Raw genomic sequence first — 27583 nt, forward strand, 5'->3', positions numbered from 1 at the left:
GAAACACAATGGCTATAAATATACAGAGGCTAACAAGCTTAACAAGATAAATAGGTTAAAAAAAACATCAAGAGAAGATCAAAATGAAAAACTAAAAGGCATACAAAGATGGCAGACAGAACAGGAAACAGGAAGGATAATAAAAGTCCAGGACAGAGAACATACGACATTAAATAAAAAATATTTAAATAAATAGTATGTACTGCATAGATAAAAATTAATATTATAATATACATTTTTTGTTAAATTAATTGAGTCTTTAAACGTGAAAATATAAATATGCCTTTAAAAATTTAGGATGGGGGTCCCTCACATGAGGATGATTATATTTGGAGGTCTGCGGCAGATTACAAAAACCTGTCGTTAAGCAGTGTATTGAAGGTCATCAGCCATAACCTAGACAGATTTATCATGATGAGTTTAAAATTTTTTTTTTTTTTGCCATTATCATATGCCAAGAGTCAACCAAGACAAACAATTGTGATGGATCTGCTCCTAAATCTAGTGAGTTACCTATGTAGGATAATAAAAGCTCTCCAACAATGCACTGCAACATGCACTATAGGCCTAATGCCAAAAAGCACAGATGAACACATTAATTTAATTAAAAATGAACTATTTAACCCAATATTTAGGATGGTCTGCAATGTTTTTAAGCAGGGCAACATGCTAACACCAAATAATACTAAAATCAATCGTCTTTTGTTCAATTCAATTCAATTCAAATTTATTTGTATAGCGCTTTACACAATACATATTGTTTCAAAGCAGCTTCACAGAAAATGCATCTACATTACAATTTAAATTGATTTGTACATGTTATGCATTTCAGAATTGCACATATACAAAGCACACAGATTAGCTAACTATCTATTATTAATCAATATAATAACTATGGCACAGAAGTAAGAATACATGTTGTTAATGAATAGGTATATATTCTGTGCGCTTTATGTGCTATTTGTATAGCACACAGAGTTGCTGCCAATGTAGAACGTTCCAAATTAGTCACTTATAAGTTTCCATTTTGGTTAGAATGCCAGCTTAGAAGACAGCTGCCAATGTAGGCAGCGGGCAGCTCACTAGGTTTTCAAACAGAGTACATGTGGCTTCTTAAACAACTCCCAAAACAACCACTTAACTGGAAAAAGGGGTAAAAACAAACTGACTAAAGGAATGACAGAGCGAAATGGATAGAAAGAGATACAGTGGTGACATCCGCAGGCATCTGTTACTACAAGTGAAGAACTAATTTTAGATGTCTGCACTTTCGGCCACCACACAACAAACCATTCTCTGCCTTAGGTTTAAATTAGCAAATATCACGGGTCTTGTTTATTCATACACCATTCATTTTATTGTCTATTTTTATAGTAAACCACCACTGCAGTTTACTTTACTGAGCTGGCAAGATTCAGTCCTGGCCAGATGCACCAGAACTGCAACAATAGAAAATCTGAGATAAAAAAATGTGGGTGCTTACTAAACGAAAATAATGAAAAATAATCCCTTAATAAGCATTAAAGGTATAGTTAACCCAAAAATGAAAATGTCATCATTTACTCAGCCTTAAGTTGTTCCAAGAGTTCTTTTTTTTTCTTCTGTTGAACACAAAATAAGATATTTTGAAGAATGTTGGTAACCAGACAGTTGAGGGTATCCATTGACTTCCACAGTAGGAAAAAAGAAAATACCATGGAAGTCAATGGCTACCATCAACTGTCTAGTTACCAACATTCTTCAAAATATCTTTCTTTGTGTTCAGCAGAACAAAGAAACGGTTTGGAAGCACTTGAGGGTGAGTAAATTATGACAACATTTTCATTTTTGTGTGAACTATCCCTTTAAATTACTTATTAGCATTATATTAATGGATTGTCGATGGGCTATAAGAATTGCTTTTAAAAACACTCAGCAAGAGGTGTCGGGATGTTCTTGTGGTGTCGCTGAGAAAACATCTGTTAAGAGAAACAACAGAAGCGTTCATCTCCCATAAGAGTCTTTTTAAATTCATTACCTTCCATGTGCAAATCCCTTTGTTGAAATTAGACACCCTTATGCTTCATTGGCTTTTCCGCTTATGAATATTCATTAAATTCAATATTAACTTTTCCTACTGAGTTGAGCACTTATTCTGGAATTAAATTAAAGGTCTTAATGGTCAAAGACCAATTTGAGGAGTAATAGTGCTCAGACCTTTACCACGGTGGTTGCTGTGACCTGTTCTTAAATGAATATTCTAGTTTAAGCTTAATCCGTGGTATAATGTTGATTACCTCAAACGTTTTTTTTTAGATTAATTTCTCATTTCTTTAAAGGGAACCTATTATGCCCCTTTTTACAACATGTAAAATAACTCTCTGATGTTTCCAGAGTATGTATGTGAGGTTTTAGCTCAAAATACCCCACGGATAATTTTTAAATAGTATGTTTTTGCCACTTTGTTATTGCCAAATTGCCCCTTTTTGGGAAGCGAGCAAAAACGTTCAATTTTTGTGTGTATCCCTTTAAATGCAAATGAGCTGGTGCCTCCGGCCACCTTTCAAGAAGAGGGCGGAGCTTCAATAGCTTGTGCTCCGTCAGGACAATCTCATCTCAAGGAATGAAAATTTCATAACAGAAAGTGTACAGTTTGAAGTTTAGGTCCACTGTGTTCAATTAATTACCCTCATCCTTGTTTGCTATTTAAGTCCCTTCCGTGCACCCAGTCCTTGTCCGATCACGTTACGTTAAGGTGTGTTTTCCCTGCCTGTGTTCCTGTCTGGAGATTTATTATTAGTAATATAATAAATGGAGTATTTTGAAAGATTCTTCTGTCTTCGTCTTGCAACCTGAACACTAGTGTTACAGATGATCGGACCGCCTGAAATGGACGATAGGTCCAGAATAATCGTCCTGGCTCAGGACAGCCATAACCTTTTTTTCTTTTGTTAAAGACTTTATTTGTCTGGCCATCACCAGCTCCTTGGATGACGAGACCTTAAAGACCCTGTTCCAGATCGGGGCAACATTCAATCACCCTCTCGACCTTCAAGACACCACTGGACTAAACTGGAGAGAAGCTGTCATCCTGTGTCTACACTTTTGACCACGGAATACTTGCGTGTGCCCACCGCAGACGGAGAGCATCACCCGCCACTACGTGTCAACCAGAGGAGAAGAGGACAGGGCTGACCCTCGCCCTGGAAGTGCAGATCCATCGCAAGTCTGAACAGGGGTGTGAGCCAGCGACATCAGCAGACTAGGGAGTCATGACGACGGAGAAGGAGGACTGGCTGATCGACTTCAGTGAGGATTTACTAACTCCCACCATGTCCCACCCGATATCTTCATCCTCATCAAAGGTTCTGAACTGTATTAATGACTGTATGGACTATGTCATACTCACCAGCATTCCGTCGAGTTCCTCACCACCTTCATGAGCCCAGAGCTCAGCCAGTCCTCCAGCCACGCCGCTGCCGGATGTTCACAGCCCTGCACCGTCTCTGTGGGAGGCCTGCTCTGACGTCGAGCCGCAGGTCGGGTTACCACCACCAGCAGCAGCACGAGAGGATCCTGCAGCTCTGCCTTCGGCCTCTGAACTCTTCGCTTCATCTCGGCCTGTCGACCTGTCAGCTCCGTCTTAGCTCCTTCCACCGCCGGCTTCAACCGAGACCCTTGGACCTGCGGTTCTCCCAGGTTCCCTCGTTCTGCCGGCTCCCCCTGGGTCAGTCGTCACACCACTTTTGCCACAGACTTGTGAGCCGTCCTCTGCACTCCGGCCCTCCACCCCTACGGCTGCAGCGAGTTCCTCCTTCCGCATGGAGTCACCTCTGTCCTCGAGAACACTGGCTTCACCTCAACCCTCAGGTACTCTGGCCACGGCATCGCCTGTATCTCTAGTACCAGCGATGTCGCTCTTCGTCTGCGGATCCATCGGCCACGCCTCTGTTGGTTGTCCCCCAGCTGCCGTCAGCCACTTCACCATCTGGACTCCCCCCTCCGTCGTCTCCGCTGCGGTCTGTCGGCACTAGGGAGCTCTGGGTCTGTGCCAGCGGACCTTAACTTCCATCACCACCAGGGAATCGTTGTCCTAGCTCCACCCTCACGTCACCTCAGCCTCTCACCTGTTCCTCACCTGCACATCGTCCTCCTCCGGTCCTCCTTCAGCTGCCCTATCTCCGTCCTGTTTTACGGCGCGGGGTCACGCCTTGCCGGAGGGGGCATGTTCTGCTTAGTTTCATTATCATGGACATTTATTTTTGTTATCAATTACATCATGTGTTCCTTTGTTCTGTTTTCCCTGTCCTTATCATTAGTTCATTTAGGTCAGCTGTGTTTAATTAATTACCCTTATCCTTGTTTGCTATTTAAGTTCCTCCCTTGCACTCAGTCCTTGTCACGTTACATTATGGTGTGTTTTCCCTGCCTGTCTTCCTGTCTGCAGATTTATTATTAAACGTGGAGTATTTTGATAGATTCTTCTGTCTTCGTCTTCCTACCTGAACACCAGTGTTACATGCATTCTCAGTAGCTCAGATGTTGTGAGAAAATGAAGACACTTATATTCACTTTTGCATCCAACAAAAGAACACCAGGATTGCTTACGAGACATATTGTCACTACAGCTGCTCGAGCGCGGAGAAAATGGCGGATAGCTGCACTCGCTGATGGCGGAAACTATGGTAATGCAGGACTGTCAGTCAGCGGCCATGGCCGGGGCCTGATCAGCATGACGTCATACTGCTCAGAGAATCAAAACGGCATGTCTAATGAGACTGCTTTGGTTTAATGGGGATTAAAAAAAAAGGAGTGGGTGGATTTTTATCATTGTAGGGTGATTGTGTTCACATACATTTATATCCAAACACCATGTAACAGTGGATTTTGCATAATAGATGCTCTTTAAAAAACAATAAAGAGAGGGGATTTAAAAAAAAACTAACAAATGTAAAGCTTACAATTATAAAAAAAACACTCAGAGTATATTTTCTGTTAAAATGTGTGGATTATTTGAGCTGTAAAATTGTTTACAGTTCGTTTAGGGTTTTAGTGTTAATAATATTGCATTGTCATGGCAATAAAGTTAAAAAACATTAGTATGCAATATTTTCACAGTACAATCAAATTAAGTGGCCATTTTACATTGGCCCATTGATTTCCATTGTACAGTAAGTACCTCATTGCAACCCATTGAAAGGCAACCAGATTTTTTTTTGTGATTTTTTTTGTGGTAATCAAATGCTGTTGATTGGGCTTATCTTGTACGGAACACGTAATATTCTTTCAATCAAGCATCCAATTACAAAATATCATCTTCCTCTCCTCTTTAGGTATGCAAATCAAAACTGCCATTCAATTACATTTAGTGATAGTACATGAACAAGTACACATGGGATGTTCAGTAGTTAGTTGAATGGTGGGCAGTTGTCCAAAAGAGATTCTGTCAAGTAAAATTACTGCACCCTGGCAGTAAGTCTAGCACCGTTCTCACCAGACACAATGCAATGTTCTCTTTCAAAAAGTGAAAAGGAATCCCAAAGAAGCTAAAGAGATTTCAGGATTAACATACAATTTAGAGCTAAAGCCTTTAGCATTTCAAAATGTTTCATCGACTGCAGACCAATGAGGTGTCCCTGAGTGCACATTATTAAATCATATCGTAATGACAAAGTTGAGACAATATATTGAAAGCTAGGATCAGGGCAACAAGCTTGCTTTTGTGCTATGAGCACGCTAAGAGCTCTAAGGGCACACCCTATCATGTTCATATTTGGAAAAAAGAAAAAAGTAAAGAAAGCTTTTGTCTTTGAAAGCTTTTGTGTGAGAAGTATAAAACTTGCCTTCATGCTAGAGAGCTGGGTGAGTAATAGTGCTGAGTGGCTGGTGGTCCAAATACATTACCTCCAATTTTCATACTATTAAAAAAAGCCTATTCTTCAAACTCAAAAAGATGTGATTTCACCCTTAGTAGTAAGATATTTTGTGTTCAGCTGCACAGTGGAACTGTGGATATGCCAAACACTTCATTTAAGTTTCCAATTACAGGGCATTCTGCTATGCGCTTGTGCATGCTTTCATAGTTTTTCTCTTTTCCAAATTCTGACAGCCAGTTTCAGTTGGCTTCATATTCTTTCCAGCTATATTTTGTATTCTGTACTCTGAATTCAAAAAGCTGGCAAAATTCGCCATGTCACAAATTAAGCCGAAAGTGGTTTGTCTTGACTGTACTGAATTTATTCACCGCTAAGGCTTAATGTATTTCAAAAGGTGATATAATTATTCAATAGATGAGCTTCATAAAAAGAAATGAATCAGCTTCATCAAAAGCCTTTCACACAGTCACATGAGGAATCTTCTAAAACCTCCATTAAGATAATATACCTAAGTCAGAATTTAATCCACTTAAACATGGCGTAATTAGACTGAATAATTAAAATGATTCATAAATAATTGAAACGGCCCCTCAACAATCATTTTCAGACAGAGTCTTAAGTGGAGTGTGGAACAAGCTGTCCGAGCGTTTCCACATTCATTTTCTTATTTGGGTAAGAAAAAAATAACAATTTCTTGCATTTGAGAATGCGATTTTATTCATTTAAAACTGATTGGATGGACTGAATACGAGTTTGCTAAAACAATGACTACTTGTCCATTAGGTTGTTGGTAAACATTATCCAATAGCTTGTGTGGTGATATCGTCAAGACAGAAAAGTTATTTTGGAGGAAGACTTCAATTATAATTAAAATTTATGAAGAATAACAAGCAGAGATTAACCGTTCACAATAAGACCATAAACATAAATTAATAAATTAAATAGGGTCAAAGTTGATTTCACAATGAGCAAGTTTACATGCACATTCTTAACCCGATTATAAGACAACATGCATGTGGTCATGTAATCATGTTAACATGCTTCTCTCTTTACCGGAGTAAGGTCATAAATGGCTTAAGCATAAAGAGAGCAACGAACTGATCAAACCCGGACTTCTCCTAGCATTTAAACACATTAACCTGCGTTATCTCGGCTTATTGAACTGCGCATGTGTGATATGTGAGAGAAAAGCATCCTCACATGTGGATTTAAAGGGTTAGTTCACCCAAAAATGAAAATTTTGGCTTTTATTCACATATAAACATTCATCAGCGAACATAAACCGAAGCTGCATAACACGAGATTGAACCTAATTAGTTATTGCACGTCAAGCAAGCATGCTTGAGCTTCCGTTTACCATAACTGATGTGTGTGTTGATGAATGTTTATATGTGAATAAAAGCCTAAATTAAATAGTTAATTTGGACTAATACGCTCAATTCATATGGATTAGGGTCCCACTTAAATGATTAAATTAATCATATGGTGCACTGTACTTATTGTGTACATACTTGTGTTTGCATTGTACTTATATTTTTTAAAAATACCTGCATGTAATTACAGCTGTGATTCATTTCTCTAATTACATATAATTACACGGTTGACCATTCCCTTCCCTTTTTACCCACCCTTAAACCTAGCCATACCACCAAACCCATCCCTAACCATACCCATATCCCACCTCAAATTGTTTTGCAATACGATATGAACACAATAAGTAACATTTTTGATGTAAGTACATAGTACTTAAAGGCACTTAATATAAAGTGGGACCTGGATTGGTCTTAATAAACTTTTTGAAGCTTCAAAGTTGCATAAACTGTCAATGGAGGGACAGAAATCCCTCATATTTCATTAAAAATATCTTAATTTGTGTTCCGAAGATGAACAAAAGCCGTACAGGTTGTGAACAACGTGATATCAGAATTTTCAGTTTTGGGTGAACTAACCCTTTAAGCACATCCAGAGCGGGCATTTTGAGGAAATACATCAAGAAATTATACAAATCTGTTCTCATCTCATGCAGCCGAAGTAGAAGTGGTTCAATTAAAATTCTGCATCTGTAGCTGCATGAGATGACAATATACAAGTCTGTAAGTTTTCCACTGGAATACTCTTCAGTTTTTAATGTTTTATTTAACATCACTACCGACATAACATATGGAATACTAATCAGAGACAATAATGATTACATTCATTACCGGAAAATAGCCTGATTTATTAATAATGTCTGGTAAACACTTGCATTGGCGGGTTATTGGTTTGCATGTAAACAAGTTATTTCAATAAGCTGATTTTTGGGAGTTATCAGCATATCGATGTGCATGTAAACAAGCTCACTGACTTTAAAAAGGCAGAGAAGATAAAAACAGAGAGCGTCCATTTGATTGAACAGCTGTAGATAAGCGAGATCCTGTCTTTTATCACAATGCCAACTCAGCTTTGACATTCTGCAGTAATACAGTCCACTTCTCTATTAAAGTCTGATTATATTACCTGTAGCCAAAGGAGCTGCTAACACAAGCACCTTTGAGCTGACCTGAGATAAAATTTATGGTGGGACTTCACCTCACACAGAGACTGAGGAGTGAGATGGATTTTTCACATCTCAGCGCTCTCTGTAGGTTCTTGGCATCATCTGACTAACTCTTGTGCCATCTTAATTACAGATGACTGCTGGACAGTTGCCAACACATGATTTACACCTTAAACCACAGACTGTTTGCTAGCATGATAATTAATGTGGCTATTTGCTGCCTGCATTCAGCGCTATAAGTGAGGAAAACAAATACTTAGTATGTCGTCATATAAGAATAATGTTTTTTCAATAAGGACGTTTTTGTTTAGCATGAATTAATACATAATCTCTAGTTCAAAATGTCTACAAGATCTCAGTGCCTTCATATCCTCAATTCTTAATGTGGTAACCACATTCCATAACCACATTCACTTCAAAGTACTTCAAATACCACAATACTACCACATGTCCAAACACACTATAGGCCATATTTTAACCATCTAAGCACATGGTCTGAAGTGCATGGCGCAGGTGCACTCAGGGTGTGTCCGAATTTACTTTTGCTAGTTTAACGACAGAAAAAATGGTCGGCGCGCCAGGCACAAAAGGGTTGTACCTAGCCATAGGTGTGTTTTGGGCGTAACGTGCAATAAACCAATCAGAGTCTCATCTCCCATTCCCTTTAAAAGCCAGTTGCACTTGCACCATGGTGGATTCGCTATTTACCTGGCGGTATTTGCGAGTGGAAAGGCTGAACGCTTCTCCAATTAGGAATTTAATTTTTAATATTTAAAAAGTTTGTGTGCTGCTGCGCAACACTGTGTGTGTAGTAAGCAGAGTGTACCTATAGGCACATATTTAAATAACACAAAAAATACAGCGCTATTGACTTTAGACCAGGTTTTTGTTGGTCAATGGCGCAGTCGTTTTCAGTTGCCTCAAAATAGCAACGCGCCAACAATGCACCTGAACACACCTCGTTTTCAGACCAGCACACCCACAGACGAACAGTTGGGCGCGAGTGCATTTGCTATTTAAACAACGTGAAAATGATAACTGCGTCGGGCTGAAATTAGCAAAAAAAACACTGTGCCGGGTGTATGATAAGACTCTATGTCCCCCAAAAACATAGTAAAATCCTAGAACTTTTTGGTTCTTTCTTCTTTTTTCATATATTTGTTTTGTGAGGATAAAAAAAGGGGAAAAGAGAGAAAAGTGGGGATAGTACATACCTTTAATCCGTAAACTCTCTGAGATCCCATCCTGCTGGAACAAGAACAGAGAGAAAAACAATACTTACAATACATTCACAGTACAGTATGTCAATAGAGTCCTGATCACAGATATCCACATTGTTCGATGGTTTAAACACTCCACATACATCTGATTCCTGTTTTACTTTTTCATAAAATTGCATTATTAAATTAACAACTAAAATTAACCACTATATTTTATCTAACCGACTGCTGTTCGTTTATTTCTGTAGAAGTATGTTATACATAATTCCTATGGCACATTGTCATAGAAAGCCTAAATAATATTTTAAAATGTTGGTGCCTGAAGTATTTGTCAGTATGAGTTAAATGATTCATTCTTTCAGACCAGCCCGGGTACGGCAGTCTCTCAACGAGTCTATTTCTAAAGGTTAAAGAATGCTGTATTCCACCGTTAAAGAGACAAATGGGAAATGTTAATGTTAGCTATTATTTTGCGTCTACGGAAGACATACAACAGTGTCATAGACTGAAAAAGAAAAGAAAAAGTGTAGCAAATTTTTAAACCAGAAAGTTTAGCTGACCCAAAATGAAATCATCATTTACTCTTTTTTTTAATTTTTTTATGTATGATACAACATGATATTACAATTTCCAAGCTGTTTTTCCAAAACAACGAAAATTGATGTGCATATAAAGTGTTATATACTGCCCAGGAGTGGAGGCAGACATTGTAAACATTCGGGGCTTGGCCCAAATGTAGTTTGTCCAAGGACATCTTAATTTCGCGTTAACAGCTTTACTCACTTAAAGGAAGTTTGTTGTACCATGCTGGAGTAAAGTTCATAAAATAATCAGTGTTTCCCACAGGATTCTGTAAAACTAACACCAGATCACCAGCTGACTGTGTGAGCAAAATGCGCACTTGTCTTTAAAACACACAGCACAAACAACTTTTGCTTTTTATAAAGGCACAGAGCCATTTCAAGGTTTCAAAATACAACGTAAGAGACCTTTATGTTTGGCTATACGTTTTACAATTTCGGTTCATTATGAAACAGTGGCGGCACAGGGTAATTAATGTGAATCACTGAATGAATGTTTAGCTGACAAATGTGCTGAGTAATATTAGTTGAGTTGAGTAAAGTTGAGGAATATTACATCATAACAAAAACCCTTCAAATGGGCCGAAATAGAGTCTGAGTGCCTGGCCTGCCACTGAGCTGAGTGAGTGACAGGAGGCGTGGCTGTGTACAACCGCTATCGGAGAAATCCATCCATTTTCCAAACTGCGCTGGTCCAGTGTAATATCATACAGGTATAAATTCCTTTTAAATTGATTATTCAATTGTTTAATTACAGTTTATACACACTAGTTTCCATGGCAAAGTTCAAAATGAATATTTTCATTACTACTACGCTTCAAATAATTGTTAAACAGTAAGCACAAACTATGCAAAAGTGGCAGCCCTTCCGGCGAACTCATTGTCCGAATCTCATTTTTATCCACTCCATCAAGTGGACTATATTAGCCTGGTCCTACCTGACTCTCGTACATTTCATTTGTACAGAGAGTCTGGCGACTCTCCATTGACAAGCGTTTACTTCCTTGAGGGCGGGTACTCTGTTGAAGTTTAAAACTATTGGATCTGCCCAGTGCTACTCTGGATCTGCCATAAGCAATCGCTATTGTCGGTCGTGACGTATGTCATGCGCCGTTCTACTTTTTTTCTCACATGGAAATCCGTAAAAATAACTGTGCAGATTGTGTACGCCACCTCAGTGATAAAACCTTTTAAAACCTCGGATTGTGATTTATTCACGGTGGCGGGGCGAGTTTTGTGTTCGGGAATGCGCTGCTCACGTGGTCCATAACATACAGTAAATAAAATATAATATGCTTGGTATGATAAGAATAAATGCTGCTGTAAATAGCGGCCCAATTCAAATGTTTACGTGCTTTTCTTCCTTTTATTTTTGGAGCGTGATGAAATATATTGCTCTTGAAAATACTTGCCAGCATTTAAATATATACAAGTCTAGAAATGCATCCAAATGACAGCGAAGCGCAACCGCAGGGTGCTCTGCCGTGGTCAAAAAGGATATAAACAGTGAATTTTGAAGTGATATATTCTTGAAAACTCAGAACCATGGATTCGGACAGAAATTAAATGACCACACGAGCTTGGTGTTTGTCTAAAACAGTAGGTAATTCGGCCGGGGATTTTTACGCGGGTGGTGGGAGACAGACAGCAATAAAATCACTGACTAGCCCCAGTAAATGATGACAATGCCTTACGACCACGTGAAACAATTAACTTACCGGGGCTTCAGCCAACTCCTTCACCACTAACGGAGCGAGCTGGAAAATCAAACTTTTCCCGGGACACAACTTCATGGCCTCCAAAAAAACTCAGCAAAGATTGTTCTTGCTCTGGCTTTAACTTCTGGATATTTGGCAGCGGTGCCACAACGGAATGAATGGTTTCACTCGCATATTTCTCCGCCGACATTACTGAACTACAACTCAAACTAGCGCACGACATCAACGTCATTGTTCTCAGCCACTCCCTCTGTTCGCTGATTGGACAGATACAAATTTGTTCGGAGAAAACCTGAGACTATACAGCAGTCCCAGACGGAGTACTGAAGGAAAATGAAAATTGAGCGGAAGTACGTAGGAGGGCGGAGTCAGGCTACTATATTAGTGGAGTAATGAGGGAATAGTGAATGAGGGTATAGGGGGTGATTTCGAACACAGCACGTGTGTGTACCAGACGCGACCGTTGTCAATCATGTTGCGCTGCAACAGCTAAAGGCTGTCTACACTGGACATGACAAAGCACCCTTTGCAAAGCTTTTGTCCTTCGTGTCAGTATGTCATACATAGAATGAGCCTGACGAAGATTGTCGCTCACGTTGCGCCAAGACAGAATCACTGTTTATAATAAGTTTTATTTCACTCGTTACCGGTATAGACAAGGTGTAAGTGATATATAGTGAAATACTGCTTCATGAATTACAGCATGTGTGAGTATGTATGAGGAAAAATACAGATTAAATAAACTTTTGTTGTATAGTCCAGCACTAAAATCAGTAATCAGTAAATATATCAGTATTGGTCTTCATATACATAGATCAATAAAATGATTTGGATATCTAGAGGGATTATTAATTTAAAATGGATTATTGGTGAGGATTTTAATTTCGCGTGATTACCATGAGGCACCAAATTACAAGCTTTTCTCTGTTTTCTAAAGACTTTGGAACCATTTGTCCAATCTGTCCAAAATTAAACCAATGTTGCTAGTTCCTTCCCTTCCTGTGCCAGTCACAAAGACAGTTTCACCAAAGCACCTTCTTAAAAGTGCTGTATGTAAGAATGACAGCTAGTGGTTGAAATGGGTACTGCAGTCAAAATTCAAAATAGTGTTTGCCCCACCCCCTCCTCCTCAGACACGACATTTACTTGCAATTTTTTCCTCTTTTCACCATCTGACCTTGCAGTTTCTTATTTAAAACTTAAGTTTTCAGTGGTTATTTCGTGATTCGAGGAACAAGTATAATTGCCCTGAACTGTAATTCATGCCATGCTGTCTTAAAGTCAAATTCCTTCAATAGTCAAGAGAGCATTTAGAGCTCACGGTAACAGCTCATTCCTTCCGCTGTAACGCTCTGAAGACTTTTAAGGCTTGGTGAATAGATTAACTTCCTGGAATCAATTGTACATCAATTACGCAACTGAACGGAACTAGAGAAATGAAATCACAGCTATAATAAGATCCAACAAGACCCCGCCCTCCTTGCTTTATCTTACACATGCTCCATCGGTCACTCAAACAATCTAGTTTTTTTATTGGTTTAAATGCGGGGTGGAGCAAAATTTGGGCCATAATCTGAGTGGAGGTAAAAGGAAGGATGGGGCCTTTAGCTTTGACAGGAGATTGGCTTTTGCAGAGCAGGACAAAGCTTCATACTATAAGCTGAATTACTCATGATGATTGAAGCAGGCCGAGTTGAGGGAAAGCTAATGGGGTCACTGCTTATCTCTCTGCCCGTGCCAGAAAAACAGGCTCAACCCTGCAGCCTTCACCCAACACACCTCCCCCGTTTGACACGCATGCTTGCTACGTCAGTTGCCTTACCCGAGCCAGCCATCCTTATGAATTCATATTGCTGAAAAACTCCATAATAACTTCACTCATATGACAGGATATGACCCTTGATATTAGATTCATATATAACACACACATGATTCTAATTGCTATTATTGCTTCTGGTTTGTGCCATCAAATACATTCTTATCTGAGGCTGGAGTTTGTTTGTTTTGCACTAAATGGATTTTCCACACACTGATAAGGAAGTTATTGTAAGAAAAATGGCAACTACGTGTTCCCACAGTGTGCATTTCAACTATGTTTGCCTTATGACAGCATTAGCAAATAATAGTGAAAGAGAAGAGCGAAGGGCATCTTCATTCATAATTTCCAGCCTTATTAAATGAATGTCTACATAAGAGGGTTGTGAGCATTAGCAAACAACACTGATACTTGAATGGAGATATTCAAAGTTACCTTCAGAGAATTAATGATAAAGTCAATAGGTTAAATGTGCACTTCAAACACATTTGTAACCACACCGGTAGTAGTGATCTTCCACTTTTATTAGTGGGTCACATAAAGGGTGCTTTCACAGCTGAGCGTTTGTTTCGGAACCTGGTGGATTTTCTCCCTTGGGTCGGTTTGTTTAGGCATATGTGAACATGGTAATCGTGCTCGGATCTGCACCAAAACAATCGTTGCCTGAACGAGCTGGTCTCAGCCTGATTGCAAACAAACTCTGGCGCGGTTCGCTTGAGGTGTGAAAGCAAACCGACCCAATGGACCAACGAACCAAGTGGCATTATAAATCATAACGGTAAATGTGCTATATAAATAGCAATAGTGTCTGATTATGTTTGGCGAGCACATTAGTTATCACAGTTGAAAACCAAAAGAGTCCCTCTTCATCTTATAATGTTCTGTAATTGCTAGAATACTGTCCCGAAGAAGCCTTGATTCCTGCTCTTGCTGCATTATTGCATTCACATAGTGTTTGCGTGTGTCTCGACACAGTTAACCTCTAGACAGCACTGGGAGATCTAGAGAGAGCTCATGTGAATTTGCAGCAGTATTAATACTAATGTAGTATATAATTTAACAGCGGGAATGACGGCTACATTTGTATAGTGTTTGCGTGTGTCTCGACAGTTACAAATAAGGGTCTCACTTTAGATTAGAGTCCAATTCTCAATATTAACTACGCCTTTTGCCTCAATAAACTCCTAATTGCTGCTTATGAATAGTTAGTAAGGTAGATGTTAAGTTTAGGTATTGGGTAGGAATAAGCAATATTGTAACAAAAACTGTTACAATAATCGTAATAATAATATTCTTTTTACTATCCCAATTTCCTAGATGCAAAACAAATGTAAAGCCTATTAACGCCCATTTATTTCCTCCATTGTTAAAAAAACAATAAATAAAAAATGCTAAAAGTAATTGTAAATAAATCAGACTTAAATTTCACAGCACATAAGATAATAAATGAACTGAAATGAAATGAACTGAACTGAAATGAAATGAACTGGCTGACATGATATTGATGCTCAAGCATCATTTCCTTAAAATAAATAAAAAAATCACAGGAAGCTCATCATCTATGAAACGCTGCATATCTGCCTATGCCATCTGTAAAATTCTAATGAAATAATAATTAATACCAAACCACATGCATAAATATTTTGATAGCATGACAATACTAAAAGCTGTCTGAAACGCTTGCAGATGAGAAATGGAGAGAACGTTTTCTAAAAGCCTGGGTGTGTTTTTCCTCTCAGCCTTTTTCCCATTTGGTTGAATTGCTCAGTTCTTTCCACATTGTACTTTTGGGTCGGGACAGTGGCATGATTGCATCATCTCTAACAGTAATTCCCTAATGGCAGCAGTTTGCTGTAGCTAGGTAACAACTCAGGAGAAGACGCCAGTTTCACCGTGTTATTGAAGTACTTGTCCCTTTGGATTTACCAGCAAAACCTAACACTTACACAACGCCACTTCAGTTTGTCTGTTTGTAATCTTATTGCAAGAGATGCAAAGAATGCAATATGCTCTTCACGGGACATTTCATTGAAAACAAGAAGCTAGGAGAAATGCATTATAGTGTAATGAGTGTGACGCGGAACATGGTGCAAAGGTGCAAATTTGACATCAATAACGATTTATTTGTTCAATTTACTCCAGAGCACATTTTAAAGCGGAGCTTGTCAAACGGAATCTCTCATGTCAAACATCAAACAGACTTTGCACCAAAGGTTTAGTATGAAAACACCCCAAGAGTTGCAGGTAAATGGAAAATAAACATGTCTTAAGGGCACGATTTTTGTGACCCCCTCTGCCCAGCTGTTGATATTGATAAAAAGGAAAGTGTTCCCATGAGACCCTGTTCTGTCAGTCAGTGCCCTCCCTCAGTCACAGTTTAATTGATCTGTTACATAATATGAACGTTCGCTCATGGATGTGATGAAGGAAAAAGAGAAGAGGGAACCAGTGGAGCTTGTTAGAGCGGTATTACGCCTCAATTGCTGGCATCTGACTGTGTGTGTCCACAAAGCTCGCTGCAACGGCCAGTCAATAAACATTCAATTACACAATCACGCTGTGCTGTTTCATCGTGATGTCAGCGCAGCAGGAGTTTTCGCCTGCAGGTCGAAATGTCCAGAGCGATAGATCCAATAAGCTTTAGTTTAAATATTATTATGCATATCTGATATTCGCTTTATGAGCGGAAGAATAATGAATCGTCCTGTGACAATAATCAAACCCGGAGTGTTCAATGCCATGTGGATTTCCATTGTAAGTAGCATCGTAAACTGGCACCCTCTTGTAAAGGGATGGCTAATGAAATAGGAAAGATCGATACCTTGTGACGGAATCTGACGAGAGGTCGATACGCCAGTGGGCTGAATTCTTCTTTGCCCGGACGTGCCTCTGCGATCAGCGCTGCCCCCCAGAGCAGGACAGCTGCCCACCATCTTCTAGAGCCTCTCATTACCCTCCTGTAATAAGATAAAAGACATGAATACACAAATAAACAACGAACCGTGTAGGTAGAGTCAAGCGGAGCATTTGAAGCCTTTTGAAACAAACAATGCATCACAGCTCAGCTAATTAGAGCAGACAAAGGAGGATGCCAATCTACTGTGGGCTTAAACTAATGCTTTCAATAAGAAGCCCACACTCAGTGGCAAGATTAAATCTACTTTGAATCAATTAAGGAATAATGAGCACCATGAGGAAATAAAGATAAAGCTAAGAAAAAGGATCAATATATTACCGTGATGACGGAGAGTGCATTAGATTGCAGTTGTTTTTAAGTCAGGCACACATTTCGAGGTAAAATTTAGATTAAGACCGGATATGAAACATTCGCATGCCCTATATCAGTGGTTTAAAAAAAACTATCTGTATAAAAGTTTAAAGAAAGAACAAATAATAATAATAAATTAAAATCAATAAAATCAATCAATCAAGCGACAGTGTACAGTACTAAAGCAGAAATAAATAATAATGCAATGTATAAGAAACTATTATTATTGTATACCTATTTACCTATATACAATGTCTGGGGTTTAGTGACATCCCCATGTGACAAAATAAGGTATCTAAAATATATATGTGAATTCACTATAACACTAAACACAAATGCGCCACTTTTGCACACAGTATTTCAATGCACAAAAGTCCTGTGAGTGTTTCTGTTAGAGAAAGCAATGATGCAATGAAGTCAGCTCATAAACATATATATATATATATATATATATCACATATATATGTGATTGTGTGACTGGCCCACAATAAGGTTCCCCTCGTCACAGGTCCCAGGATGCTTGCTGTATGAGAGAGTTGTCCTGCAGGAGTTCAGGGATTTGGAATGGAAACAATAGTTTAGAGTGGCATGGCATTGATTTTCAGAACTAAGCAATTCAGAAGAGATCCTTTTCATTGAGCTGTCCAAAAACCATCCATATTTCACATCATCAGTTTGAAGTCAGGCACATGACTGGCCCAAAAAATGAGCAAGCGCTCTTGATGCAAACCCGTGCTACCCATCTGTGCTTTTATTTCAATCTCGCCATGCATGACTGTCATATTTCAGGCTGCCTGTATGCCAAGAAGAGAGGGAGCATTAAGAAGGAAGATTGAAAGCTGTGCAACCACCTATAGGGACAGTCATCATAACTTTATCAGGTGGCCATAAATCGTCTACGCCACATCTATGCCAAGTGTCTTGGCATTGACTTTCAAATGAGGGATGTCTATCACTCACAATGCTCACAATAGATCATTGTGTGACAGTCTCACAGTATGCAGAGCGATACGAGTGTCTCCTACTGCATCTAAACTGTACTTGCACACAGCAGCAGTGATTGTTTACTGATCAGTGCTGCCATATATTCAGAGCATGATCCTCTGTACCATTCTCTATTTCCGTCTCTTGGTACACCCCCATGCTCGAGTTGACTAGAGTAATAAAGCTGTGTTGGTAACACTGGCATTGCAGACATTTGTAATCTTTGTAGTAACGATTTATGCCACCCTCTATAAAGTCTTTCATTCTTGGATGTCCAAAACTGACCATTCCAGATTGGCAAGGCTGCCAAAGTGGCTCAAGGACTGCAAAAATTACAAAATGAAATGAGAGTGTCAACAACTGCTATTTTTACAGTGGGTAAAAAAGTGTAAAATAAAATACAATAAAATACAGTCAAACCAAAATGTATTCAGACACCTCCAACATTATGTCATATACAATGGCTATTTCAACAGCTGTGAATGATGTATGCGGAATCAAAATGAATTCAATTCATTTATTTTGAAAAACACAAAATTAACAATACAATGCACCGAAATTATTAATAAAAACATAGGATGTACGGTGAAACATGAATGAAATAGTATTCAAGACCTGTTCAGCATCATTACTAGTAACAGTTACTAAACATAGATATTTCAGATGATTAAGGAAAGATACCATAATCACAAAGGTATAAATATTAACAAAAGTAATTAAAGTAGACTGTGGGTAATGTTACTTAACCAATTTGAAGCAGTTGTTGAACTTTTTTTTTAATCTACGAGAAACAGAGAAATATCGACACGTCCTCTCCAGCAGCTTGAATATTCCCCGTTGAAATGGCAACTCTCAACGGCCACCAAGACTTATAACGTACAGTTTTAAAAAAGCTATTTATTATTGGTCGTAAAGTGTAAGAATCACCTCAGAAAAATAAATTATTCTGTCAGAGGCAGTTGAAGCCTGGGACAAACGCTGTCAAGATGAGATGGTTTAGCCAGGCTATGTCTGTGTCATTATTCCAACATCATGTTCATAACATGTTACGAAATAAAAAGTTTAATTCCTCAGAAAAATGAACTTTCCTCTCTTGTCAACATTAACCTGGTGTGAGCGTGGCGCGCGCTCTTCAGTTGTGGAGGCGCCCGCTGTATACGTCACAGAAAGACGTGCACTCAAAGTAATCGGATCAGATCGTTTACATGGTGGATTTTTTCGTTTGATCGGTTCATGAAAAGGTTTATCCCACCCCTCTCAAACCGATTACAATTTCATTCGGTTTGGGCATTTTTATTCCGACTGAGGTGTTTTTTAAATGGAGCATTTTCATTCGGATTGGACTTTTAAACCGATTACAGTGCTCCATGTAAACGCACCTATTGTCTCACATTTTCACAGTTTTTTTTTCGATAGTTTAGAAAATGGTAATAAAATATGACAAGAACTCAGAGTTGTGTGTGAATAAATCTAACTGTGTCAGAATAAATTAATCTTGATGATGTCAGATAACTTTGATAGAAAGGTATGTAATGGATTACAATCAACCAATCAGCTGTCAGCTGTTAAATCTAAGTACACAATTAGATGATTACCAATTTAGGTCAGCCAATGACCAAGCAATGCTTAAAGGTCCCATGGCATGAAATTTTCATTTTATGAGGTATTTCAACATTAATATGAGTTCCCCTAGACTGAATATTGTCCCCAAGTGGATAGAAATGTTGATCGGTGTAAAACCGAGTTCTGGCTGTCTCTCTCTGCCTTTGAGAAAATGACAGGCCAGACTAGCCAATCCTGAAGTCTCCTGGTTTGACGTCCAAGCAGGAACGGTTTCCTCCCTTTCCCCCGCCTAGAGAATCTGGCACGCCCATGCAAACACTCGAGATCATTAACGTTACTTGTGAACGAGTGTGAACGAGTGAACACTGGCAGTTTCTCAGTGTTTGGATGTACAAATGAAAACAGAAGTCTTTCTTCAGTTCCTTCTGATCTGTGATCATTGATTTCTTATGTGTAGCTAATTATTTATTATTCGTGCACACGCTGCGGCTTCTCTCTCTCCCGACAGAACAGTGTTTTCGTGTTTTCTATCTTGTGAGTCAGTGTTTTTGTACGTCCTTGTCGCGTCTATCTGTTCTAAAATGTGCATACAGTCTTTTCTGTTTAACATCAGCAGTCACATCTTTAGAGATAAACTTCACACACGCCGAAGCTCGGCCTCCAACATCCCCGACCCCCAGTACTGCATCTGGCCCACAGCGGAGGCACCAAACGCGGCGTGAGATTAAGCAGAAGGAGGGTATCCGGCTAGGCTAGCCAGCTTTCCCCACAATAAACTGGATTACATTCGATTACTGCTGTTGTGTCTTTGTTTGCGCTGTGTAACGTTACTCAATGCGCGTCAATGACGCTATTCATATGATTGGAACATATCTAGAAATAATGCTATACTCAACACTTACTAACTCGTTCATCTCGCTGTAATGGTACTTTGCATGTGTTACAAAGTTGGTAGAATAATGATGAAGAGGACTCGGTGTGACTGGGACTCGTGTTTATTCAGAACTCTCAGATACAAACACAATAAACTCGCGCTGACTGACAGCGCTCTCATAACTCAGTAGTTACTATAAATAACTTTGTTAGCAATCGCTTCGTCTCCGTGATGTCCGGTTCGCGAACGAATCATTCTTTTGAATCGGTTCTTTTTAGTGAACCGAACCAGTTCACCAAATCGGACTGAATCGTTCTAAACGGTTCGCGTCTCGAGTCAGCGGTGATCCATAATTTACTAAAGTTACTAACTTTCTGACATGAGTGACAGCCCCTCCGACTAGAAATAAACTAATAACCTGAAGTATATGCTAGTAACTACAACAGTTCACCCTGAACTGAGACATGCTGAGAGAACTGATGAGAAGTGAACACAGGTCCATCCATCTCTCTGGCAGACTCGTGCCTGCTCGTGCCTCGTTAAACCACGCCCCCTCCGCTCATTTAAAATGCAAAGATGTCAGCCAATCACAACAGTGGGCGTTTTTACTGAAGTCTCACAGCAGACACGCCTCTTGAAGCAGGGCATTCAGCCACAGGGCAAACAGCAGTATAGAAAAAATGCCTTTTATTTCTAAATTATGACATTTTATGATGTAAAAATCATACTAATAATATAAGTACACCTCAGAAAACACTATAAAATAATAGAAAAATGCCATGCCATGGGACCTTTAATTTTATTCAGTCTGTGGTGTAAAAGGTCGCATTAGCAATTAAAGAAAAAACACTTAAGCAAAACATGGTCGGGTAAAAAAAAATTTTTTTTTTTTTTTATGGTAGTCCACTGTATGCAGAATGTTTGGGTGTAACATGTCACTGTTTACTTTATTTCGCTATCACTTATATGAACTTTCGTGTCCTGCACCCACCAGTAAAAAATGATATCTGGTGTCTGAATAATTTTTGGTATGATTAAATATAAAATAAATAATAATGCCTGGGCACACAGTGTGAAGCTTCTTATCCATAAATCAATGTGAACCAGACTAACAATGTGTAACTTTTTTAGTCTATTCTTAGCTAATAACACTTAGTTCTGTCAAAAATATATGAGCTCATTAATGTATATTTACTTCTTTCAAGTAATAAAGTATTCTAGTAAGTTTATAATATGCCATTGAAAATACATAAGGTAATGGGATCTAACGGTGGTCGCCATGTTGCCCCTCCATCTTGAAAGTACATTAGCCAAAGAGGGACATACCCGTAAATTCAAGCTTCGCCTTTCGCGTTTTAACCGGTTTTAATACTCAATGGCACTGTACAAAATTCTCTGCCTCGCGCATGTGCGCGTCAACTTGTTCAGACTTGTCTGGTGCATGTGCAGAGAGTTTTCATCTCAGCAGCGTCCAGTAACAGAGTTATACAGAGTTTTCCTGGCTTGTTTATTCCTCAAAAGTCTGTTTTTCCTTGTGTGGTATTTCTGTGCGTTAATAACTCCGTAAGTAATAATAGTTATTGTCATTGTAGATGTGTTTCAGAGTGTGTCATCGCGTAATTCAGTTGATGTCACCTCAAAAGTATTTTTGTGTCAACATACAATAGCGTAATGCTCACCTATTTGAATAATCATTCAGTTATTTTGTTATCAACAATGTTTATTCGTTTTTAGAAAATATTTGCTTGTAATGTATGTTGATGGAAATATGTATCAGGTCTGATCGGCATATTAACAATTGTTATACAGAGCGCACTGCAGTGCTAACGTTAAAGCGGCGCACACACTTTTGTAACCGGACACCGCTTGTTAGCAGCAGCAGCGGTAGCTCCGCTCCTTTTCATGCAGCTGCATTTAGCGCCTATATATGGTACAATAACTGGTTTACGGTTACATTATACAAATGTAACTTATAAGTATAGTTATACAGTTCTTAACTGTGTATGTATATTTACCATCCTTATTTGTTCTCTCACAGAAACCACATTTATGTACATATCCACGCAAACCTGTTTATGCCTTGCAATTGGATGACTGAATAAACATTACTATCATCAAAGTTCACTCTGGATTAGCTGCAGTTCTTTCTAGCCGAATAATTAGGCCAGTTGAGTTCCAACCATCCCACTGCGCACAGAATATCCCACAGGCACCGTGTCGAATGTGGACGAGGTCGAACTGGAAGCCATGTTAATCTTGGACTAAATCGGCCACCGTAGGAGTTGAAACGAAATCGGAATTGAGAGGAACAGAAACTAAAATTCACTGGATGGTCATATACCTTTTCACCACTAGATGGGGGAAAATATCACACAGTGTAGCTTTAATGCACACAAGACTAAATGTAAATTTAACTTAATATATTATTCATCCCACACAGATTCCCATCACATTTCCACCACGGGGATGTGGAAAGAGTCAGTTCTTCAGAATTCACATAGACAAACAAAAGGCAAAAAAAAGGCATTACACAACATCTCAACTTATTCAGGGGTCTAAAACATCTGGCCTACATCTTGACCAACAACATCCCTCTCACCTTCGACAGGAAGCTCCTTTTACAGGTGATGACCACAAATGTCCTGATGGCTATTTAGCATTTATATGGGTTCAATCGCTTACCATGATGGACATCTACACCAGGCCATGTACATTTAAGAAAGCAGAAGTGCTTGCATCTGTGTGTTACTCTCCTGTGAGGGAAACAGCTCTGAATAATTGAACGGTGCATTGTGGATTACACACTGTACAACACAAAGGGACAGTGTAGCAAAATTATGCACAGGTTCAAGAAATACAGATCAACCCTATTTCATTGTTCACTTAAATCTGTTCAGCAGTCCCAAAGGTCTGGTTACTGGATTTCATGGCTGGCGGCTACAGCAATAACAAACACAACATTATATTTGCACTTACTGTACATACAATTGTTTGCTTTGTGGAAGAAAAAAAAGTTTATGTGCAAATATGTTTTCAGCCAAAATGGTCTTTTCAACATCAAACTAAACTGACCAGCTGGGGTGAATTTGAAGACCTAATAAAACATTCATCTCGAAACAAGGCATACAGAGAGAGTCTGAAAAAAAGGCCTTTATCTTACTTTTATTGCCTTTAGCCTTTTGCTCATATCTGTGCATTTTCAATGTTTATTTTGGACCTACACTCTGCACATTTATGATGAGCGATTTAAGATCAAGCAAAAGTCTCTGCCAACTGAAAGCAACTTCCATTCGAAATCGATCGATCACCATTTTACCTGCTTTTCAGCAAATCAGTTACCGGTGAATGTCACACAACCTAATTCATATTCATGAGTCAGTTGTCTAATTAATATTCATAATTGTTCCTACGCCCCATGGAAGCTGCTATTTTGTTTTCTCAGCAAATTTGACAGTGGAATAGTGTAATTTCTTTGTATATTCATAAGAACGCAACCCAGATCTTTCTGCAATCTTGCTCCCTCCCGTATCTCATCTTGAGAATTTGAGATGCAACTGTTTATGCCATGTCGGGAGGAGTGACAGTGACTGTTAAAGTCTGGAAACGCTCCACTAACAAATCCCTGTGAAAATCTCGCCTATATTTTGCAGTCTGTCAAACCGTTGGGCTGTGGGCAGTGGCAGATGTTGGCCATTTGTGTCAACGTGACTTTTCTGTCATCGTGTAAACTGTCAGCAGAAAGTCTAATTATACCTACTGGACTGTACAAAGAGGCTTGTGTTGAAAAAAGACAGAATTTGCCTTCAATATTGTTAAACCTCATGAGTGTCCTAAAGGTCATGCAAAATAACTTTCTCCGGCTTTGTTTCAGTATCATTAGACTGCAGTCAGTGTTTAAATGTCACCTCAAAAAACGAAAACCTGCAAAACGTCATCATGCTGTAAACGTATATACTCACTAGCCCACTTTTTACAGCCTCCTTGTGTTTATAATCACATTTTTGCAAACTATTCTAGAATTTTTTTTTTTTTAAGACTGAAAGAGTTTTTGGAAGCTTGATGGTGGTGACAATGAAGTGGAGTGACCATGGTGTAGTTAGTTTATAGCCTAACGTTAGCTTTTTATTTCTGATAATTGCAAATTCATAAAAGTTATGTTCATTTGGGAAAATTATCTTTATGGACAAAATGTTAAGTATCATTAACTTTTGTTGATTACAGCTTATTTTTGGCAACAAAATATGTTGTCACTGCAGCACTCTGTTGCATATGGAAGCTTGTTTTCGCTACAGAATAAAAAATTGTAAAAGATAATTGCGAATTATCTCACAATTGTGAGTTTACATCTAGCAATTCTGGTGTTTTTTCTCAGAATTTTGAGATATAAAGTCGAAATTGCGTGTTAGAAAGTCCGAATTGTGAGATATAAAATCAAGCGTATAGCGTCAGTTCTGGCAGGTCACGTTAGTCAAACTCGCATCAGCTGTCTGTCAGCTGATCACGTCTACCTATAGGAATATGACATCTATCACTGCATGCATATATATAGCTCCTCAGTACTATCAGCCGCTATCGCGTTTCTACAGAGCTCATTTACCCTCCTCCACCCCCAGCTCCTCTTCTTGTCAGTCAGGATTTGGTATTCTGATAAAGACTAAATTCCTGAATCACGTTGTACATGTAATATCAACATTAATGATATTGGCAATACATTGGTTCTGTTCTGTTTACCATTAGGGGTGTTAGTGCTGCTCTCCCTGCTCTTATCCATGCTAGGCTGCATGGATGCGCAGGGAGTTCTTGCCCAGAACAGAACCATACCGCCAATCCAAACTGTATGCTAATAGTCAATCAATCATCTTTGACGATAGTGGTCCTGACAGAACTCGCAATTCTAACTTTAAAGCACGCAATTCTGACTTTATAACAGGCAATGGCAAACTTTACTGTATATCACGCAATTCTGACTTCTTTTCTCAGAATTGGGAGATACTCGCTGAAAAAACTCAGCAAAATTGCAACTGTGATTTATAAAGTCTAATTCTGAGGGGAAAAAAGACTGACCTTTTTTCTCAGAATTGAGAGTTTATATCTCACAATTCTGACTTTATAACTCGCAACTGTCAGAATTGCAAGATATAAACTCGCAATTGCATGTTACTAAGTCGGAAATGTGAGAAAAAAAAGCCAGAATTGCTAGTTTATATACTCACAATTCAGACTTTATAACACGTAATTCTGACTTTATAACACAACCCATTCTCACTCCCAAGGCGTCTGACTTTATATCTCACAATTCTGAGATAAATAGTCAGAACTGCGACATAAAAAAGTCGCAATTACAGTTTTTTTTAGTTTTGTATACTGTGGCGGAAACAAGCTTCCATAGTTGCAAGTCAACAATGACCAGGGATCTTTTACATCAGGCCTCGAGGTGAACTGGAAGATTCTAATGTGCTTATGAACATCTGCAATGCTCATAAACCCACTCCTAAGGAATGCTTGCTTATTGAAGTAGTAAAGCAGAGCTGGAAAACAGTAAAGTGATTAAAAATCTGTTGGTGCACATGCAGGATCCCCAGTAGACAACAGTTAAGATCTCAGTATCAAATAAAAGAGGCTCTTTTGATATTTCTATACCTTAAAGAATCCTAAAAAAAGTATAACGTTTTCATACAAATATTAAAACACAATTGTTTCTGATCATAAAAGGAAGGTTTCTTGAACAGCAAATCAGCCTTTCTGAAGGATCATGTGACACTAAAGACTTAAGGGTAATGTCTGCTGAAAATTCAGTTTTGCCATCACAGCAATAAATTACATTTTAAAATATATTAACATAGAAAGTATCAATGTATTACTGCTTTACTGTATTTATGATCAAACAAATGCAGCAAGGGTATAAGTATAAGAGACTTCTTTAAAAAAACATTTGTTAAAAACATAACAACTATGTATATATATTGTAGAAGAACAGGAAAGAGCCAGAAACATTTTTACAGATGGTAAACATCCAATAAACTAATTTCATGATTTATGTTCTTCAAGCAGTCTCACCTGATTTTCCAAGAAAAAAAGTAACTTTCTACTAAGCCAGAATGGAAATGAAACATGGTGTCCTTCACAGAAACATTACAAACACAAGCAATAATGTAAATGACAGGCAAAAAACCACAAAGTGAATGTCATTTTACAACTAGAAAAGTGAATTATAATTCATTGAATTCATTTATCAGGTCAGAAACCCAGGATGATTTGTTCCTGCCACAATGCATCATGGGTAGTCCCACATGCTCCACTTTATTTGCTCTATATTGGAAAATGTTTAAAAAAAGCTACAAATTCTGCCTCGTTATATGATAAGGATCCAAAGAAGCTAAAAAAAGAAGATGCTTTATACACATGTTGGTGTATTTTGAGCAGAATAGATAGTAAAAAATAGCCATGTGTACATTTAGCTCTCTATGCTAAGCTAACCCTGTTTATAGCTTATAGTATGTTGTATAGCATATAGCTAGCGTTCTTGTAAGCTCCAGCTTACGGGTTCGTTAACTTACAGAAATCATAAAATACTTCTCAAACTTAAAATGACGAGGGATTGTTTTAAACAAAGCAGCATCACATCAAGTTTCTGAGTCAAGTAGCCTATAAGACTTTGCATTATTTAAAAAAAAAAAAAAAGTCAAATCGGTGCAAAACATTTAGGAGTTGTTTATGTGTTTAAGATGTAATGAAAGTCCTTTAATGAAGGTCTATCATTCCCCATATTTAATATTCCATCTGTCTATTCTGTTTCTGTGCAACATCTCTTACGATAATCAATTTAACAATCTTCAGTAGGAGTAATGAAGTGTACATTAAAAAGACATACCAGTATATTTGAGTTTACTTCAAATAGAAGCCAATGCACTTACAAAGAGATACTTTGTTTATCAATGAGTTCAATATTTTTGATCACATCCCAAAGTTCATCATATGACCAGACAAACATCACATGACCAGGGTTTAGCCGGGCAGGTCAAACACGTGCTGGTTCTTTAAGCAGATTAGCATGAGGAGAGTAAGCTTTATCCATCCCAGGGTACATAAATATCTCTGACTCATTACACCCGAAGTTCTGCTGAAAAACAAAGATAAAAACACCCTGGCAGGAACAAACAATCACAGA

The 27583-nt window shown here is 38.5% G+C and overlaps 1 protein-coding gene across 2 annotated transcripts in view; it reads right to left on the reverse strand.

Annotated features, from left to right (window-relative positions):
* The window catches only part of fstl5 (follistatin-like 5), a 173560-nt gene that overhangs the window by 133096 nt on the left and 12881 nt on the right, over positions 1-27583 (reverse strand). Inside the window, exons 2-3 of one of the 2 annotated variants that reach the window (XM_079838564.1) lie at positions 16548-16683; positions 9606-9636 (exon numbers count right to left, since the gene is read on the reverse strand). In XM_079838564.1, coding sequence (XP_079694690.1) covers positions 9606-9636; positions 16548-16683 — 167 coding nt within the window. Of the gene's footprint in view, positions 1-9605; positions 9640-16547; positions 16684-27583 lie in introns of both variants that reach the window. The other variant, XM_079838563.1, reaches the window with a different exon arrangement.

The sequence above is a fragment of the Gobio gobio genome (assembly GCF_949357685.1).
Source record: "Gobio gobio genome assembly, chromosome: 16".
Lineage (NCBI taxonomy): Eukaryota > Metazoa > Chordata > Actinopteri > Cypriniformes > Gobionidae > Gobio > Gobio gobio.